Source organism: Nerophis lumbriciformis, linkage group LG21 (genome assembly GCF_033978685.3).
Source record: "Nerophis lumbriciformis linkage group LG21, RoL_Nlum_v2.1, whole genome shotgun sequence".
In the NCBI taxonomy this organism is placed as follows: Eukaryota; Metazoa; Chordata; class Actinopteri; order Syngnathiformes; family Syngnathidae; genus Nerophis; species Nerophis lumbriciformis.
The window spans coordinates 14,975,505-14,997,024 of NC_084568.2; the positions used below are offsets into that span (position 1 = coordinate 14,975,505).

The 21,520-nt window shown below is 39.8% G+C and overlaps 1 protein-coding gene across 5 annotated transcripts in view; it reads left to right on the top strand.

Moving 5' to 3' along the window:
* arnt (aryl hydrocarbon receptor nuclear translocator) overlaps positions 1-20,029 on the top strand; it is a 47,243-nt gene extending 27,214 nt beyond the window's left edge. The window contains exons 11-20 of one of the 5 annotated variants that reach the window (XM_061982884.2): positions 183-317; positions 396-470; positions 9,294-9,445; positions 11,856-11,981; positions 12,306-12,393; positions 14,631-14,818; positions 16,363-16,552; positions 16,649-16,829; positions 16,896-17,023; positions 19,792-20,029. In XM_061982884.2, the coding sequence (XP_061838868.1) occupies positions 183-317; positions 396-470; positions 9,294-9,445; positions 11,856-11,981; positions 12,306-12,393; positions 14,631-14,818; positions 16,363-16,552; positions 16,649-16,829; positions 16,896-17,023; positions 19,792-19,875 (1,347 nt within the window). In that variant the 3' untranslated portion in view covers positions 19,876-20,029. Of the gene's footprint in view, positions 1-182; positions 318-395; positions 471-9,293; positions 9,446-11,855; positions 11,982-12,305; positions 12,394-14,630; positions 14,819-16,362; positions 16,553-16,648; positions 17,024-19,791 lie in introns of all 5 variants that reach the window. The other 4 variants (XM_061982885.2, XM_061982883.2, XM_061982886.2 and 1 more) reach the window with 4 other exon arrangements.
* The last annotated feature ends 1,491 nt before the right edge of the window (positions 20,030-21,520 follow it).

The window sequence follows — 21,520 nt, forward strand, 5'->3', positions numbered from 1 at the left end:
CGGGCGGATGGCGGGCGGATGCAGTTCAGATCAAACGTTACATCGGGTGGATGGCGGATGGTTGACGACTTTCTGACGCGGTTGCGGATGAGATAAATTGCCTATCCGCGCATCTCTAGTGTGTATATATATATATATATATATATATATATATATGAATGACTTACATCCTCCCACTTCAGGTGACCTGCTGTCCAGGTGACACGGATGTCAACAGCATCAGCGTTCCGGTAGAGTTCATCTCACGCCACAATTGCCAGGGCATCTTCACCTTTGTAGACCACCGCTGTGTGGCAGCCGTCAGCTACCAGCCTCAGGTGCTCCGCCGCACAGCGCTTCTTCTTCGAGTAGTTTGTGTTTGTGTACGAGAAGCTTACTAATATTGTGTCTTTTAGGAGCTGCTGGGAAAGAATATTCTTGACCTCGCCCATCCTGAAGACCAAGGCTTACTTCAAGATAGCTTCCAACAGGTAAAAAGTCGATTGTAAAGCAGTGATGTTTATTTCTTGTATTGATCGCTTCCTGTTGCCCTTTGCACTGTTGTGTGTGACTTGTTAAAGGTCACACAGATGTGGAACTTGACCCAGCAATTATTGGGACCCTCCTTTTTACAGGGAAGAGTCCTCCCAGATTTTTTTATTTTAAGGACGTCTGAATAAACAGAAGTGACTAAAATTACAAGCGGTAGAAAATGGATGGATTAGAATTGAAGATTAACAATGTATTCTACAAAAAAGGAGCCAGTACCCACAATAGCAATACCAGCGCTGGAGAGAGGACTAAGCTGTCTAAAGTCTGGAGTGGGGTTGTCCCGATAACATTTTAGTACCGGTACCAAAATGTGTATCGATAATTTTTGATACTTTTCCAAATAAAGGGAACTACGAAAAGCGTCAATATTGGCTTTATTTTAACAGAACATGTTACACTACATTAAACATTCACAGTCAAAGAACAATTTTACAAGGTTAAAATAGAAATTAAAAGGCATTAAACACATTGGGCTTTTTTTTGTTGCACCCAAAGAACACTTTTCCATATTACATATAGTCTGCCATAATAAAAGATTAGGTTAGAATAAAACAGAAAGTTTTACTGACATTATAATAAATTATTCATGAAAATATATACAAAAACATGCACCTGGGGATAGGTTGATTGGCAACACTAAATTGGCCCTAGTGTGTGAATGTGAGTGTGAATGTTGTCTGTTTATCTGTGTTGGCCCTGCGATGAGGTGGTGACTTGTCCAGGGTGTACCCCGCCTTCCGCCTGATTGTAGCTGAGATAGGCTCCAGCGCCCCCCGCGACCCCAAAAGGGAATAAGCGGTAGAAAATGGATGGATGGATGAAATATGGTTGTCACTCCTGGTCTGTGCTTTAAGAAAAATACAATTACTAGTATTACTACAATTAGTACTAAAAAGAAAAGTGGATAAATGTACACAGATAAGCCATGTAGCAGGTAAAACACATTTATTAAAAATAAAACACAAATTGTAGGAGTTTGTTACAAAATTTTGTCATTTCACTTGTAAATTTGGCATCAAGCCAAGCAGCTGTGTGCGCGGCTATGTATCTACATGTGCATAACAAGGGAGCGGATTAACTATATTATGAGAATATTGTATGTGTGTTTGCGAGAATGGCATTGTGTTGGCTGAGTGACGTCAGTGATTGAGTGGGCAAGTAAAGAGAGAGCAGCAGGACAGGTGTATCAACTACATTATACCTGTCACTATTTAAACTCCTTGTGCAGATCTGAATGCTTATTATTTAAATGTTTACCTAAATTTTAAGCAAAGGTGGTAATACTAATCGCCACATTTGGCGACGTGTGTTTTAAAGCAGCCGTTGTGAGTGTAGCGTGTGTGTGTGTGTGTGTGTGTGTGTGTGTGTGTGTGTGTGTGTGTGTGTGTGTGTGTGTGTGTGTGTGTGTGTGTGTGTGTGTGTGTGTGTGTGTGTGTGTGTGTGTGTGTGTGTGTGTGTGTGTGTGTGTGTGTGTGTGTGTGTGCGTGTGTTCCTTTAAGAATGGCAGTATGTGGGGTGAGTGACATGAGTAAGTGAGTGGGCAAGTAAGGACAGGTTGTGGTAGCATGTGCAGGAGTGTCAATAGCATGATGGATGTCCGGTTGTGCCCTGTGCAAATTATAAATAAAGTGACCAAGTTGTAACTAATCGACTGCCTCGTCATTCCACCAAAGAGCGGAGCTTTACGGACCCAGTGTTACCCCCAATCCAAACATCGGCCATGCGCTCCTCGACCACGGTCTGGGAGCCGACAAGCAGGAAAGATGTAAAGCAACCCTTACAGAGCGGCGCCTGCCGGTTTAAAGCACGCACCCTCTTTATTGGGGCGGCATGGCGTGGTGGGTAGAGCGGCCGTGCCCGGAATTTGAGGGTTGCAGGTTCGCTCCCCGCCTCTTGCCATCCAAATCACTTCCGTTGTGTCCTTGGGCATGACACTTCACCCTTGCCCCCAGTGCCGCTCACACTGGTGAATGAATGATGGGTGGTGGTCGGAGGCGCAAACTGGCAGCCACGCTTCCGTCAGTCTACCCCAGGGCAGCTGTGAGTGTGTTTGCGAGAATGGCAACGTGTTGGCTGAGTAACGTCAGTGATTGAGTGGGCGAGTAAAGAGAGAACAGCAGGACAGGTGTAACAAGTGCTTTGAGTGTCTAGAAAAGCGCTATATAAATCTATCCATCCATCCATTTTCTACCGCTTATTCCCTTTGGGGTCGCGGGGGGCGCTGGAGCCTCTCTCAGCTACAATCGGGCAGAAGGCGGTGTACACCCTGGACAAGTCGCCACCTCATCGCAGGGCCAACACAGATAGACAGACAACATTCACACTCACATTCACACCCTAGGGCCAATTTAGTGTTGCCAATCAACTTATCCTAATCCATTATTATTATTTATTAACCAGTACAATTGTCGTTTTTTGCCATTCTTCCCCACCACGATGGTATTGGTTTGTATGCATTTTGTGTGTGCGTTTTGACACACTCAACATCATGCGCCTCGCAGGCCTGGAATTTTAACTTTTTTAAGGTCAAGACTAGTGTTGCCTTAAAGGAGGGCTCATATTTTAGGGCACCAAGGCAAACATTATTTTCTTTCGAGGCAGAGGCTCCAAAGCATGCATGCATATATGTATATACACACTAGAGATGCGCGGTTTGCGGGCACAACCGCGGAGTCCGCGGATTATCCGCGGATCGGGCGGATGAAATTAAAAAAAATTAGATTTTATCCGCGGGTCGGGTCGGGCGGTTGAAAAAAAAATAAATTAGATTTTAAATAGATTCAGGCGGGTGGCAGTTAAACCAATTCGGAAATATATATACATAGTTAAATGTTGTTACCCACATACGAAAAACGAGCAGGCACCTGCAGCATATGCCACAACAGAAGAAAAAAAAAAAAAGAGATGGACACTTTTACGGAGCGGAGAAGGGACGCCTCGCTGGGGTCCGGGACCGAGGCCCCTTCCCCCGAGAGGGCCCCACCGGGAGCCGTAGCTGAGGCGATCCGCGAGAAGGGCCCGACGCACGTCCAGGGTCACCACCGCGCCCACCGCACCGACACCCCGCCTCGTCCGCCTTCGCGCGGAGTGACCCCTGTTACGAGCGCACCTCCAAGCGCGTCTCGCTGCCGGCGACGGCCGGGTATGGGCCTGACGCTCCAGCGCCATCCATTTTCAGGGCTAGTTGATTCGGCAGGTGGGTTGTTACACACTCCTTAGCGGGTTCCAACTTCCATGGCCACCGTCCTGCTGTCTATATCAACCAGGGTGAGCCCCACCCCTTTCGTGAGCGCACTGCGCGCGGAGTGACCCCTGTTACGCGCCCCCGCCCGCGCAGCTTACCTGCCCGCCACCCCTGTTGCCGGGGGCCAGTAACAGGGGTCACTCCGCGCGCTCCGCCCGCGCAGCTTACCTGCCCGCCACCCCTGTTGCCGGGGGCGCGTAACAGGGGTCACTCCGCGCGCAGTGCGCTCACGAAAGGGGTGGGGCTCACCCTGGTTGATATAGACAGCAGGACGGTGGCCATGGAAGTTGGAACCCGCTAAGGAGTGTGTAACAACCCACCTGCCGAATCAACTAGCCCTGAAAATGGATGGCGCTGGAGCGTCAGGCCCATACCCGGCCGTCGCCGGCAGCGAGACGCGCTTGGAGGTGCGCTCAGCGCGGCTCCCATATGATTGCGCACTGGTGTGCGTCTGGGCCGTGACAGCGTGGCACGCGAATGTCTGTGCTGCATTGGATCAGTCTCCTTTCTTTAACAGGCAAAAGCTTTATAACCTCACTAATGCCTTGTATCGTCTATATTAGATATATAACAACGGGCGGGTGCGGGCGGGTGCGGTTCTGATTAAATGTTAGAAACGGGTGGATGGCGGATGGTTGACGACTTTCTGATGCGGTTGCGGATGAAATAATTGCCTATCCGCGCATCTCTAATATACACACACACACACATACAAGTAAATGATATACAAATAATCAAATGTCAATAAATTGACATTTGATTCATATAGTGTATGACCTAACTTGTAGTAAACTTTAGTAAAGTTGTGTATAAACTAGGGGTGTAACGGTACACAAAAATTTCGGTTCGGTACGTACCTCGGTTTAGAGGTCACGGTTCGGTTCATTTTCGGTACAGTAAGAAAACAACAAAATATACATTTTTTGGTTATTTATTTACCAAATTTGTAAACAATGGCTTTATCCTTTTAACATTGGGAACACTATAATAATTCTGCCCACGTTAATCAACATTAAACTGCCTCAAGTTGTTGCTCAGATTAAATAAAATGACAAAACTTTTCTTCTACATATAGAAAGTGCAACATTAAACCGTTTCAAGTCCACTCATCATGCTTAATTTATTACAGCATTTGGGAAGCCTGTAGTTGATTTTTATTATGTAAATATTATATTTTTATCAACATGTGATAGCAGGGACCCTGCCATTCAAAACTAGGCTGCTGCATTACTAATGATTAATGTAACTATAGCTGAAAAAATGGTACAATAGCAATAGGAGAGTCTATTCATCCCTGAACACCATGGAGTTCATGTAAGCTTAATGATGCACTTACATTATTATATCAACTATCAGAGACAGAAACTCTTCATTTAACATAATGTCCCTTTTTGCTGCTTCAACACAGAAAAAGGTAAAGTGAAATAACAGACAGACAGGGCTTTGCTGTCCGTAACATACACACACAGACCGCAAAATGAGCTAACGTTACGCTAAAAGCGAATTAGCCTTCACCTCAAGCCAGGACTGCGAGCGAGCTGAGCTGCCTTTTATATTTCTAGAAGGTCAACGGGCTCATAGTGATGTTACTAGTAGTTGACTGGGAGGTATTTATTATAATTTGTGGAGAGTCCGCTGCCTGATGCTTACCTGCTAAGCACTGACTACATGCGCTCTGAATACACACTGCTGATTGGCTGTTACCGCTCTGAATACGCACTGCTGATTGGCTGTTACCGCTCTGTTTGTAACCAATCAGATGGTTGTGTGGGTGGGACAATGCTGGGTGCTGTGTAGAGAACTGACAGAGGCAGAAGGAAGCGGAGGCAGCTACTTAATATGTTCGTGTGAAAACTCGTTCGGTACACCTCTGAACCGAACCAAAACCCCCGTACCGAAACGGTTCAATACAAATACACGTAACGTTACACCCCTATTAATTTTTTTATTTTTTTTAATTAAATCAACATAAAAAAAACACAATATATACATTATATATCAATATAGATCAATACAGTCTGCAGGGATACAGTCCGTAAGCACACATGATTGTATTTCTTTATGGGGAAAAAAAATAAAAAATACCCTATTTTTATTATAACTATAACATATAGAACATGCTGTACATTTACCAAACAATCTGTCACTCCTAATCTCTAAATCCCATGAAATCTTATACGTCTAGTCTCTTACGTGAATGAGCTAAATAATATTAATTGATATTTTATGGTAATGCGTTAATAATTTCACACATAAGTCGCTCCTGAGTATAAGTCGCACCCCCGGCCAAACTATGAAAAAACTGCGACTTATAGTCCGAAAAATACGGTAGATAAATAAAAAGAAATGTAAAAATTTGAAAGATGGCCATAAGATGTAACTGCACTGTTTGTCCTAGTATACAACAATAGTGTTCATATATGAGAGATCTAGTCTACATATCAGAGAACACCTCTCAACTATTTGAAAGTTTGGCAATGAATTATGGCAGCACTGCAGTCATTTTGCCATTTTTGACGGAGCATAAGCAGCTGCTTCTGGAAGGCATAAGGTATTGTATGTGATGTTGGTAGATGATGTAACTGTGGCATCCAACTTGCCCGCTGCATGCCCACTCTGTAAATAAATATATTATTATTTTTATTAGATGCTAATTATTAACATAATCATCTGACTGACACACACACAGTGACACACAAACCCTAATGTTACACTGGTAAAGACAAAACACGTTGCAGAGTTTCTGCTAGGATTTGTTTTTAACACCAAGTTTTAAAAGTAACGTAAAGTAGCAGCAGTCATTAACAGCACAAAACACACAAACAGAATTCTGTTTTGCTCTGCTGCAGTAAATGTTGTGTGGACACACTACTCACTCTCATCGATAGCGCCCAATAATAAGGAACTTTATGTAACACTTAAGTGTAACTATAAGAATGTTTCTTTCTTTTCTTTTCTTTCTTTTTTTAGTTTATTTCGAACATGAACACACTTACAGTATAATACATCACACAATGTCCTATCATTTCTCTTTACATCATGTCCAAAAAGGAGTAGGAAGAAGCAAATCGTATTTAATCCCACCCCTGTCCCACTTCAGAGTGTTTACAAATACATACGTTCATTTGCTGTCTTCTTTTTGTAACACAATTACATCAGTGAAGTTCTTGTAATAGATAATTAAGTCAGTCATGATAAACATACTAAGATGAAGAATATTCCATTTTCAATAAGATTGAAGATATTTCTCATAATTCTTCTTTATAATTTGTAAGCACTATTTGAACAACCTCTTATACTGGATCATATCAGTACATTGTTTGTTTATCTTTGCTTTATCCATTCCATAGTTTAATGCCACATACTGATATGATAACGGTTTTTAGTGTTGTATGAGCATACAAATGTTTTAAGTTAGTTTTTTCTCTAAGGTTATGTTTTTCCTCTTTAGTTGAAAAGTATTGTTGTACATTCTTGGATAGCAGGTTATAGTTTGCTTTGTACAAAGTTTTAGCTGTTTGCAATTTCACCAAACCATTGAAATTCAATATTTTTGACTCAATAAATAAAGGGTTTGTATGTTCTCTATATCCAACATTATGTATCAGTCTAATTGATCTTTTTTGTAACACAGTTAATGAATGAAGCGTACATTTGTAGTTGTTTCCCAATATTTCTACACAATAACTCAGATATGGTAACACTTGCAAGCAGGAGAGAATGGGGAGTGATTTTTGGTCCAGGACATATTTTGCAACGTTTGACAGACCAACGATGACAAGTTATTTTTTTAAACACTTTCCATCATGCAAGGGCAAGTGTTGCCTCCCTTCGTAGGGACTTTTTTCCTGCATTTTCTGGTGATGGGCTGACCTTCCTCAATCATTTTACCATCAGCATGCTTTACCAATCCAAAATACGTCCAAACTTCAGATTTTGTCCGTTTACTACCAGGTCAAAATATCAAGAGCGACGTCCGTGTGTTGTTTTTCGCCATTGCAAACAGCGCTGGTGAGCATGCGGCATCTTCGGACGCTGGTGCGTTTTCAGGAAGTGAGCAATGTCGCTTAGAATGCATTAATAAATTACGTTTTTTTTCGATAATTAATAAAAAAGTTTACAGTATTACTAACCGTCCACAATTTTACCGCAGTTTATCATTATATCGTTTACCGTTACATCCCTAGTCCATTAACAAGTAAAAAGTCAAGGGTGATCACGACATGTTCGTAAATGCTGGTCATTTTTTTAGGGCATTACGGCAAGTGACAAGGGCGATCGCGGCACTATCCGCAGTTGCCGTGGTTAAATTCTATCCCTGGCCTCAGCTCTGTAGTCACTGCCGCACAGCGGCATTCAGATGAAAGAAAAGTACTGGTATTTTTCAAAGGTGGTATAGTACCAATTTCGATTGGTTAGTACCACGATACTTTATTAGCACCGGTATACCGTACCACCCTAGTCCGTAGCATTCACTGATAATGGTCGCTCTCCACGTATGTTTTTGTCCATCTTGCTACCCTGCCCTGGCGGGGATCAAAACCGAAAGTTAACTTGCTTTATGTGTTGGGCATACACACATTCTTGTCTACTCTCACTCTCCGCATCTGGTACACCCTAACATCATTAAACCTAGAGGGAATAATATGTTTTTGTGTGGATAGATAAGAAACAGGATGAGATCCTTGTGTTTATCTTCTTCAAGCGAGCAAAACCAAGACCAAAGCTATGTAGTGGAGCTTGCATGAATGTTTGCACCAGGCAAGGTCGCCTCAGTTTGTCTTGAGAAGATCACATGTGGCTGGTTTGAAGGGCTCCTCATAAAACAAAATTGTCCACTCCTGATTTTTATCCTCCATGTTATTGCTGCCTTGTTTTTTATTTTGAAGCTTACTTTGCACTGAGCAGGAAGTCCCTATGTAAATATGGTAAAACCTGCAAATACGTCACTGTTTTATGCTGATTAGCAATAGTGAGGAAGTTAACAATACAACAAAACATATCAATGTAAACCGAACCACTTTGCATAGAATTGACCACTTTTGGTCTTGAATTTGATACCAACAAAAGTGGTCAAGCATGTGTGTCGATGTCTTCTTAAGCGAGCATGTTTTAGTATTAAGCAGAACACAATGACCACAATCTAAAACGGTGAAGAGGAACACTGTTAGGCCCTTACAAAAGGGTAAAGTTTATCAAAAAAAAGGTGTTCTTTGAATGGGAACAAGCACTAGGACTTGATGAGTTGGTGGCTGAAGACAGGTTGTTGACATAGACAGAACCGACTTAACTGTATACCTCCGTGCAGAAAACATACCATGTTTTTTGGATGTTTTTGTTACAATCTTGTGTGTTTTACTGTAATAATAGCTACACTAGTTTATAAACAATATGTATTTCTTCAGTTTTTATGGAATTATGACATTTCTGGTATATACTGTATTGGAAAAAAAAATTGGCAGATTCCGTAGTTTATGATGTCATCTAACTGCCATTGTCGCTCATACTATTATTTCAGGTCATGAAGCTGAAGGGTCAAGTACTGTCAGTGATGTTCAGATTCCGCTCTAAATCGAATGACTGGATTTGGATGAGAACCAGCTCCTTCACCTTCCAAAACCCATTTTCAGAGGAGATTGAATACATCATCTGCACAAATGTTAACGTCAAGTAAGTCACACATTTTATACATTTTAGGTTGTTTTTTTTACCAAAGCTAAAAGTATTCTAAATGTAGGGCTGGGCGATATCCCGATATAAGTGTTTTATATCGGTCGATATTGATAATTATTGTTGTTTTTTATGACCTTAGCAAAATAAGGACCAGGAGAAAAATATATTACATTTGTATTTCAAATGTAACCTTCCTCTGATTATAATCCCCTCAGCTATCAAGGCAGAAAGGAAAGGAAATGTCAACACAAGCATGGAAAACACTCAATGTAAACAAAATTGTAAAATCACATTGAACACTTAACAATAAGCTCTTAAAATTAAGGAATATGAAATAAATGCTTAAAAAAGTAAATAGTGAAATAGCTCAAACCGTGAAAATGTAAACCTAGAGAAATCTGAGAAGAACTATTTTCTGCAGGTTTAGTGCCAAGAAGTTACAGCTGTGCTCTAAAGCTAAGTTGGTGTGGTATCACCGTTCTTGGTGGGGACGAGCGCCTTGCAGCTTTTACAGACCACATTGATCTGACTACGGTCTGTTTTTAAAAAATCCAAAAAACTGCAATACTGTCAAGGTGACTTCTCCTCTTTTATTCACATTTTCTTCATTTGTACTTTCTCTTCTCACTTCATGCAAAGAATCAACCGCGAGACAATGAGATGATGCAACCAAAAAGATAGTTAATACTGTTACCTGATTGGCTCTTAGTGTGCCACCCCCACTGATTGGTGATCACTTCCTGCGTTGCGCGATTACCAGAGAGCGAGTACCTTTGTTCATGCAACCAACCTTGCTTTGCAACTTCCGGTTTCTTCCGACACAGAAGGAAAAAAAAAAGGAACATTTTATTGAACACTTTTTTTATAGATATGTATTACGTGTCTATCGCGATATTTATTGATATCGATTTATCGCCCAGCTTTAAACAGATGACCAATGAAAATGGAATTACAACCGCGCATGTCATTAATGAATAATTAATTTCATTCTTCGACTATGCAGAGGGACAAGATTTTCAACCATTTGAACGCCCCCGGGTTTACAAGGTTTTTTTCTTATGAAAATGCAACAACATAAACATGTGTAACAGTAACCATTTGAACAGTGCGATTTATTTCATTTTTGTGAAGTTCCTTATTGGCCGAAGTGCGGCATTAATGGTTGCATATTTTAGCTCCTTGTTTAGAGCCCCCCACGTCTCAAAACTAAACAATGACACATCGTCTTATCCACTTGAGTTTGTCCGTCACATATTTCATCGGGAAGGCTAAGTGTTTCATGAAATTGGAGTGTTTTCAAGCTCTAGCTTCTCCTTAGCACTGTCACGAGCTCTGACTCCCTTTAACCAAAAGCCGTGTTGCACTATTTGTTTATCAAGTTCATACATGACATGATGCGTTTTTGTCTCTTACTATTAATGCGTGCACGTGGGAAATTAGTACACTTTTGTACTTAACCTATTCAGAAATTTAAAAAAAATTATAAATCTAATTAATTATAAATATTTTTTTTGTCTTTAAATTTTGGCTACTAGTGTTTTTTGTTTTGTTTTTACCAAAAAATCTACAGTCGTTTTTACAGTGCATAACTGTTAAATTAAAAACAATACCACTTTCTTTTTTTTTAGTAGAATAAAATTCTGCTATCTTAGCTGCCAATTTTTTTTTTTGTCAACCGTAAATTCTATGGTCTTTTTTACAATGCATTACTGTAAAAGGAAAAATTAATCGCGGTTCTTATTTGTAACGATTCTTAAGCCATTAAAAAAAGAATTAATTTAAAAAAATAATATTTTAATTATTTTTTTTTTTTTTTTTTTTTTCATTCTGTCCTGTCCAGCCACTGAGGCAAATCATATTGTTTATGTGGATGATCATATCTGCTGTACAGATTTACTTTAGAAAATAAGTGTTGGATACTTCTCTTGTTGCCTTATTTGTATTTGACTATATTACATGTTTGGGTAGAATTTTATTAAACAAAACCAGTTTTCTTTTAAGTAAATTAATATAAAGAAATTTAGCAAAGCAGTTCATCCATTTTATGGAGGAATGTAGTTATTCATAGAACTGAATCGAGAATTGTTATGAATCAATTCTGAACTGAATCATTACCCCCAAGAATTGAATCGAATCGTCTGGTGCCCAAAGATTCACAGCCCTAAAAAACGGAACCACTTTTTTTTTACCATAAAATTTTGCCGCCTGGGTTGCCAGTCTTTTACTGTAAAATCTGTACTTTGTTTGATTAAGAATTATTATTAAAGATAATGAAGACCCTTACTAATAATCATTGCTGTGTACTTTATGAGAATTCTGAATGCCTCTGCTTAACCCCAGTCACTACTGTGTATCATCAACCTCACACTGATCCCTGTCTCCCCCTTCATCCCACCTCCGGGGGCAGTAGAAACGCAGGTCAGGACCCCCTTACTCCCATCTCCTCCCCGAGCGGGTTGTTGCCCTCCTCTCTGGGTCAGAGCAGCTTAAAGGCCTCCCCTGTGGTGCTTAGCCCAGGGCATGTAGCTACCAGGTGAGAGCAGGTTGGACGTCACTCTCCTCCGTCCCTAGCAAAGGAAAATAGTAGTCGCATCTTCTTCAGGGCTCACCACAGACATGTCTCACGGCTTCTTTCTTCCAGTGTTGCTGGTGTTCGGAATAGTGCATGTCTGTTAGCCTCTAATTCCATGTGTTTCAGGTGTCATAGCATGGGAGCGGTACATGTCCTTTAAAAATAATTCCACCTTCCCCTCCTCTTTTTTTTGTGTTGCTATGGCGTCTGGTGGCGGGTTCTCTCGTGTATTTGTCACTCACCAAGTGGGGCGTGGAATTGATCCTCCTTTTTTTCATTTGACAGGCAGTTGCAGCAACAGCAGCAGGCTGAGGTGGAAGGGGGCGTAGCAAGAGACGGCATGTACGAGGCAGGACCCATTACTATCTCCCAGGTAAAGTTAAAGGGGAACTTGTTGCACTTTTTTAAAATTTTGCCTACCGTTCACAATCCTGAGAGACAAGAACACATATGTTTTTGGGTTGTTTTGCATTCTGATTTGTAATAATTGGCTTGTTCTAGGTGGCTGATGGTAACAATCCAGTCTGCAGATAAATCACTGCACCCAAAAACCGCCACAAAAATGTAATTTACGTTCCGAAACCTGTATAATAAGCAAGCGTAGCGACATTGTTACTGTAAGAGCGAACATTGAGGAACTGTTTTTCTAGCGTAGTAAGACATCGCCTTGCTACGGCATTAGCCGTAAGCTAGCTTGTACGTCAGCAGCTGAATGGCTTTTGAGTTTGTAATGCACAGCACAATGCGATAGGACACCAATCTGTACTGACTGAAAAACATGAACAATAATATTACAGTACTTGTAAAGTATTAGCCCACATTTCATGTTTTGTTTGTACACAGCTAGCTCAACAGTGCATAGTTGTAACAAGCATGACGTGCTGCGTGTATCATAATCAATAATATAGTGACTTACTCGAAGGATATTTGTCCGTTTGGTCAAGCTGCCCTGTTTTTGGGTAGTTGTAAAAAAGTTTCTATCATTGAAAGGTTTGTTAGAGCAAACACAGTTTTGTCTTTTATTGTGATGCAGTTTCTTTGAGCAGTGTCATTCTCGCCAGATGCAAAAAGCCCTTCCAGTGCAGCAGAAGCATCGCATCTTTGTCGGCATAGCTTGGCAAGCTCCACATTTACCTCCCATCAAGTGACGATGGTCCTAACTCTCTGCTTCCATCTGCTCTGGCGGTTCACCCTTTCTTCGTGCTCGCTCAGCTTTGATCACCAGCAGTTCATCCTTTGTATATTCAGGTTCAAAAAGATAAGGTTATGAATCCTCTTTTGTCCAAAAATAGTAATCGGAAGTAGAAAAACACATTTGTTGACGGAAGTTGCTATGGGCACTGAAATGAAGTGCGCCCAGGAAATAATCTATGGTAATGCTTAAAATGACCAAAATACGGTAAATATTGTACATATTACATATTGTTATGAATGTGCCTCTTACTACAGTACATTATATATATACTTACAGTGTGTACCGTATATACAATGTTGATGGTGGGTTTAGAGCACTTTGAAGGCCACATCGGGGACTCCCATTAGCCCCATCTTGTAAGCCTTTTTTCATCTTTAGAATCCTAAAAAAGACGTGTGTTTCCTTTCTGTCATAATGATTGTGAACGATAAGCAAAAAGAGTGCAGTTCCCCTTTGAGAACGGCCACTTTTCATTTTTCCCCACTTCCTTTTTGTTGTTATGTAAAGAATAGTCAGTAAGTAAGACCAAATGAATGCAGGGATTGTTAATATCAGGAATGTCCAAAGTAATTTTTTAACAGCTGCAGTACATTCTAAAAATCCGATTTGAAAAAAAAACAAAAAACCTCATTGCTCAGAAAAAATACATTTGATCTCAATGGATGTTTGAATGAATTCAAGGCTCCAACTATTTTACATCAAAAATTCCACTTTAAAATATTTTTGGGGAAAAATATTGCATATTTTTTGTTGTTTTCTTTGACAAAAACAAACATTAAAAAAATAATAAAAATGTATAATCAACAGATCTGAAGTTGATGTAGGCAACCTTTTTTTTGTTTTTTTGACCTTTTTTAATAATTTTGAGTAGCGCCCTTTTAGATCCCCTAGAATTTTAGTGGATTTTTTTATTTTTTTGAAAACTGTCATTGCTTCAAAAATAATAAGGAATTATAATTAATGTTGTTATGAATTATTTAACAATTACTTCACACCAAATATTCCACTTTGAATATTTTTTGAGGGAAAATTGTTTGCAATAAAAAACAGGCTTTTGACAAAAAAGGGCATAAAACATTAAGAAAAAAAGAACTTTACTTGGACACATAGACCTGAAGCATTGAATACAAAATGTATGACTTATGTTTAGCATTTTCATGACTGAGACCCTTCTGGGTCCCCGAGACCGAACTTGAGGGGAGCCCTAAAAGTAATAAAAAAAAAACCCTCAACATTTGGTTTTGAAAATGAACTATTTCAAAATGGCCCCTGCATGCTTTGATTTTTCAGTGTGCAACCCTGAGTGGCAAAACCTTGCACAGCCATGATTTATACATATGACTTCCTTTCTTTGTGATCATATTGAACTTCAGTGGATATATTCTGTAAAGTCACTTTATTCTTGTCTCCCTCAGATGCCTGTGCAGCCAGTGACAGCGGCTGGGCCCGACCACAGCAAGAGTCTTGACAAACCGGATCTTTACCCCTCCCTTTTCCAAAGCCCCAGTCAGACAAAGGGCATGCCCTCCACCCCAACACCCTCTACCCAAATCTACCCGGTGGTCAACAACTTCCCTGCTGGTCGCCCAAACGACGCGTACAGGTAGGACGTCTGTCTGTGTTGAATGATATAGAATTTAAAGTCATAGAATGTAACTTGGGCACCATACCCTGCAGTTACTTTATTTACTACACAGTGGACCCTGGCTGACATATGGCGGTGTAGGAGTAGGGTTGGGCATCGCAAATGGATGTTGAACAAGGTCTTACATTCCAATCCTCCGGGGATCATCCAAATTTATAAACATTGATTCCTATTTTGATGCTCAGTCTCCCTACCAAAATAATTGCCAGAGTTGGCTGGCGGCTAACTGTATCTCCATACAGCTTGTAGAGACACTTCTCAAAGTCAATAATCCTCAATTGCAGCAAATACAGGCTTTCCACAGGTCATTAAAAAGCATTAAAAGTCATTAAATAGTTTTTTTCGAAAATTAAGGCCTCAAAGGGGAACTGCACTTTTTTGGAATTTTGCCTATCATTCACAATCCTTATGTAAGCCAAGAACACATATGTTTTTCTTTGTTTTATGCATTCTATATCGTAAATAAATGCTAGGAAAAGTCAGCTAAAAATGGAGCAAATGAAATTTGCTCTATTGCCCTTATAAAACATTCATAATCACATGTACCGGTAGTATTTACGTATTTTGCTCATTTTATGCATATGGCGGCGTATTAATTTCACAGACACAGTTTGCTATTTCCTTCAACAACAACAACACTACTACTCTTGGCAGACTTCATCAGAGACAACAACTACTTATAATCCAGAACCTTTTAATTTTGAGTCTGAATATGAGGAGGATGAGCTACTGTACAAGTTTTAGAAGCTGAGGGATAAGCAGATCCAGCAAGTAGCAGTATTGCTAAGTGCTAAACAAGAAATACAAACTATGAACATAATAAATAATCACTCACTGTACAATGTCTGCTCTCACTGGGATGTCGACTGATGGGATTTTTATATTTTACAATTTAGATGAATAATTAATCATAAACCTCATGCATGTTAAAAAAAAAATGAAACGAGCGGCTTTTCGTGTCTTTTTCGCTATCTCTGGCTGTAAGTTGAATGTCAATGTTGACTAACTTACTATGCAGGTGAGAGGCATGATTTATCATCTAGAATTTAGTTTCACTAATTTAGAGGCGATGCAGCTGCAGCTCAGTATGTCAATAGCTGCATAATCTAGTTACCTCTCTGTGATTACGGCTTCACTAAAAGTAGTTCCTCAGAGTTAGCTCTTATAATAACAATATCGCTAATACTTGGTTAATGTACAAGTCCCAATATGTAAATGGAGTATTGTTTAGAGGACTTTATGGGAGCAATAGTAGACCCCCATTAGTTGCATTGATAGCCACCTCGTACTTGCCGTATTTTACAAATTGGAATGCATTGAAAAAAGAAAAACACGTGTGTTCTTGTCTTACTTAAGAAATGTGAATGAAAGGCAAAATTTCAAAAAAGTGCAGTTCCCCTTTAAACACAGTTTCTTGTTACCTGCTTTCCCTCCAAGTGTTATTTTTAAATTATACACTAGAAGTTGAGTAGAATGTTGATTGACGCTATGATGTCATGTAGGCCGGTCAGTATGGCCCCACAGATGCCACAGCCAGCCCACTCAGCAGGGCAGATGTTGGCCCAGATGTCCCGACAGAATGGAGCCCCGCAGCCTGTCACCCCTTCCAACACTGGCAGCCCCCTCCATGGAGGACCGGGTGGTAGATGGCCTGGTCCAGGGACAGGTGCTGGAACCCAGTTCAACAATCAGGTACGGGATCTAAACTGCTATAGACACTGACTACTTGAAGCATATCCTGATGTACTTTCTTTGGTGTCAGCAGTAATATTTAGTGTTTTTAATCAGCAGCAAATGGCTCCCCAAGCAGCAAAGACCATGTCTCCACCATTTGCGTCCATGGTTGGATTTGGAGGCAGCTCTACCAGTTCCTTTGGACAGATGCCCACAGGGGCAGCTCCGAGCCAGAGCAGCAGCACAAATTACCCACCAATAAACACACGTGCCACCATCAGCGCCAACGGTTTTGGTAGGCTTTCTTCACAATTGGCTCCATCTCCCGGGAAAACCTCACACCACTCGGTTTCTCTTCCAGATGGTTCTCAGTCGCAATTCCCCTCTCGGGCAACAGAGGCAGTGTGGCCGCAGTGGCAGGGCCAGCAGCACTCACAGAGCAACACAGAACACCCTCATGCACAGGCCAACCAGCAAGACATGTTCACCGTGAGTGCAGCAATGTTTCTTGGCTGCTTGATGTCATTGTGTAATTTTCATGATTGGTAGCGGTGTCATGGTACGATATTGATATCGGATACAGGTCCGAAAAATGGATGACATCAGCGTGCATGTAAACTGTGTGACATCATGTCGGGTACAAGCAGACCTGCGGCGTGTTTACTTTTGCAAAGCTGGACAGCCAGTTAACATCTAAATGTCCCCTAATAAGCCCACAAGGTTGATCATTTACAAAAGGTAAACATTGTAGGCGCTCGCAGCTGCACAAAAGTTAGCACACAAGCTAGGCATACCTAATAATCGTTGAACAATATTGCAGTGTAAAACAGCACATTTGTCAATATGAGCAAGTATCAAATAATTATAGTTGTATATTACTTACGCAAAGTCTCCAAGGTAGGACCGTATTAGAAAGTATCCAGTAACAAATGTGTCCGCATCATTCAATTTACTGAATTAATTTGGCCACAATGTGTCACCAAAAAAACTTTTACAACTCCATTTAAACTTAAAGACAGCATAACTCCATTCCAGACGGTTAATAATATATAGGTTAATATTTTTCATACCTACCATTGTTCCCTGTTTGACTCATTTCAATTGATAAAACCTTTTCTAATATTCCACACTACAAAATAATACATGTATGAATGATTCCTGCTGATATCGTTTCAATTCAATATTGGTATCGGCCAATATCCAAAATCAGTGAAGTTGTCACGTTGTGTAAATCGTAAATAAAAACAGAATACAACGATTTGAAAATCCTGTTCAACCTATACTCAATTGAATACACTGCAAAGATAAGATACTTAATGTTGAAACTGGTAAACTTTGTTATTTTTAACAAATATTAGCTAATTTGGAATTCGATGCCTTCAACATGTTTCAAAAAATCTGGCACAAGTGGCAAAAAAGTAATTAGTTATGTATATCACTGATACATAATTTTTACTTTTGATTTTTATTTTTGATGCTTTGGATTTTTTATATTTACCGTGTATTACATTATATTATATTACATTACATTACATTACAACAAGCCAGCTGTGGTATGTGTATGATGTGTCTTAGAAAGCTGCATTACAATTCCATCTACTGTTTGGAGTTGGAATTATATCATTTATATTTTGTTGTTAAGCAAGGGTGAACACGCTAAACCTAATTTTTTTTCAAGAGTTACTGTAAATTAATAAATGAATGTATGGGAAACATTGATGTAATACAAGCTAGGAATTTGATGAGCCGGTAAAAATATTTTATCTGCTCCTACCTGATCGAAACCCTTCAAGTAAAATGCTCAATATAGCGTTGTGCGATAAAAGACCATACAAGGAGACACAGCGGCTGCCATGCATGATAGCACAGTAGCAAGGCAGCACGGTTGCAAGAGCGTGCGTCAATTAGCTTAGCATAGTTGTCGTTTAATGCACTCCATCGTGGTTATTATCATCCGTAAGAGGAGCAGACAGACTTTGTTACGTTTGAAAGGAATCACACTTTTCTATTATTGTTATTATGAAACTGCCAATAGTCTTTCTGTCGTTCTTCATGGGAGGTTCCGGAAGGACAGTTGACTTTCTCAGTAGAAATGAACACTGGTGTGGACTCGAGTTGCAGTTTTCATGACTTTGATATTGTCTTTGACAATATCATCAAAGATTTGCAACTAACCTGGACTCTGGTATCTCTGACTCGGGACTAGAGATCGTGTGACATTCGCGAACAAATCCAATCTTTAGAACGACTCTATGAAGTGAACGCTGAGAACTGATTTGCAGCTGTCAGCTGTTTTTTTATGCACATGTAGGTACAACGTCAGCAATTACCCACCCGATTGGCGACCTGAATAGAAAATTAGTCAAATTGGATAGACTTTTTTTTTGTCCATGCATCCATTTTTCTACCGCTTGTCCGTCTCGGGGTCGCGGGGGGTGCTGGAGCCAATCCCCGGAAGGCGGGGTACACTCTGGACAAGTCGCCACCTTTTTTTTTTTACATAAAAATCAATATATATGTATATACATAAGTATACCATTTTTTTTTTTTTTTTTTTTAATGTAATTTTTATTAACCTTTCTGGTTTATTTTTCTGACATGCAAGGTAGTTCAAGCGTACAATCGTGTATACACATTTTTATTATGTCCTCATTTTTATTCCATTTGTGTTTTTACTTCTTATATCCATAAGTACATTTATTCTTCTTATTAGTTGTGTATTTTTATTCCTGTTGCTAAAATGCTATCATGCTACATAGGGAAACTTCAAAAGAATGTTGTCACTTTCAAATCATGGGGATAAGTATTCTGAGCCACATCTTATCTTATAGCTGATATTTGTGATTGTTTCCTTGATGAAAATAGCTATAATAACAAGCCAGTTTTTTTGAATGGCTCCCAAAGCCATGACGTGTCTATGTGGTGGCCATCTTAGTCAGGGCAACGGTCAAATTTAATACAAAGCATGTGTAAAGAAAATAAATCATAACATGCTCATTTTCAAACCGATTTTCATGCGGTTTCCTTGATTGTTAAATTGTGTGTAATCAATGGAAAACACATTTAATGAAAAAAAGATCCAAAAACGGTTGTTAGCGAAGAAACCTCATTCCTATCTTAGCTCTGCTGTAGTGTTTGTTTGTGATGCAGCTCGTAAGGTAAAATATATATTTTTCAGAAAAGCCTCATTAAGAACTAAATGATGATAATGGTGTCTTAAAACAATTGTGTACTAACATGTCTGAATGTGTTTTCAGGACGTGTTGTCAATGCTGGAGCAGCCCAACAACTTCGGCAGCGACGACTTTGAGATTTCCATGTACCCTCCGTTTAACGAGTGACAACAGGTCTTCCCTCTTTTTAGTCCTCGGCTCACTTCTTGTCCTCTTTTACTCGTCCACCTCTCTTTCTTTTCTTTCGCTTTGCTTTGCATGGCTGCCATTGCACTGCTGCAACACGGAGCCATTTTACCGTATCTTAACTGCAGGTCAAGAAAGAGACGAGGCTGCTCATTACATTCATCATTATTTAATTACCATTAGATAAATCATTTTACTGTATTTTCCGGACAATAGAGCGCGCCGGTATGTAAACCACACCCACTAAATTTTAGAACGGAAAAATATTTTTCCATATATTAGCCGCACCGGACTGTAAGCCGCAGATATATACACTGCTAATAAGGTATCTACACAGAGATATTTTGTAAATGTAATTTACATACCTTAATTGTTTCCAAACGGTGTGTGTAACACGGCAGTAAAACGACCATGGACCCACTAGATGCGTAAGCTAGCTCTCCAATCAGCTAAACAGATTTAATAACTCCACGGTGACGTCTTGGCGAATTTACAAAACTGAAACATACAAAAAGAAGGCCATTTTAAGTGAATAATACTAACACGGACACTGGTAAATGTGTTAGCATATTAGCTCATGCTAACGACGTTAATTTGATTACATTACGATAGCACGTATAAATATGCATGGTAACACTCCTACAGACATCACACATGGGACGGTTTAGTAAGTAAGAATTGTTTTAGTTATATTGTAAAACTTACAAACGTTGCTTGGAGTGATAATTGAAGAATCCATACGAGTAGGAACGCTATGGATGGCTAGAAGATAGAACAGCACTTATACTTCCGGTTGAAAGCTCTAAACAGGGGCACTGCAGCACCTGCAGTGAGCAAACTCGTCCAAAAGATGGCGCCATAATCTAAACAATAAAACATATTTGCGTGGTTGTTTTTTTAAATTATTTGCAATATGGCTGTCAGCGAAGAAATTAGCCACACTGTTTTATAAACTGCAGGCTTCAAAGCACATGAAAAAGTAGCGGCTTATAGTCCGGGATTTAATGTAATTCATGAAAATTATTCACTTGTTCACCTTTGCTCCAGCCAATGTTTTTGGCCACACACACAGGAAGTGTGTAAATTCACACACACACACACTATGGCCTTTTATTCTATTATTTTTTTTTATCTCTCAGGCATTTAGCATCCAGACTAATCAATCTATTATTTTCTTTAACTCTCAGGAAACGTCAGATGTGCGTTTGTTTTTTAAATCGACCGCATTGTCTGTGCTTTTTGCATTCTGACACTTGTCTCAGCTTCTGTATCCTTCACCAGTACACTTTTTACAAATTCTTACTTTGTTTTTTAATCCGTGTGTTTCCTCAACACACACACACGCAGTGTTGCAATGACTAATGTGTTCTATGTATGAATGCATGCGTGTGCATCATATCACCAAGCATTACTCTGTACTACGTATGGGAGCTTAGTATTCATTTTCTTAAAGAAAACTCAACAAAAAGACGCACACGGCAATAATCTACAAAGCAGCAGTTGTGTAATTTTTAAAGCCATTCTTTATTTGTGTCATAAATGTCGTCCTTAATTATTATTGTTGTTTGTGGAAAGCATGATTGTCGTTTTTGATTTAACAGAAATATGTTGTGAACTTCTGATTGGT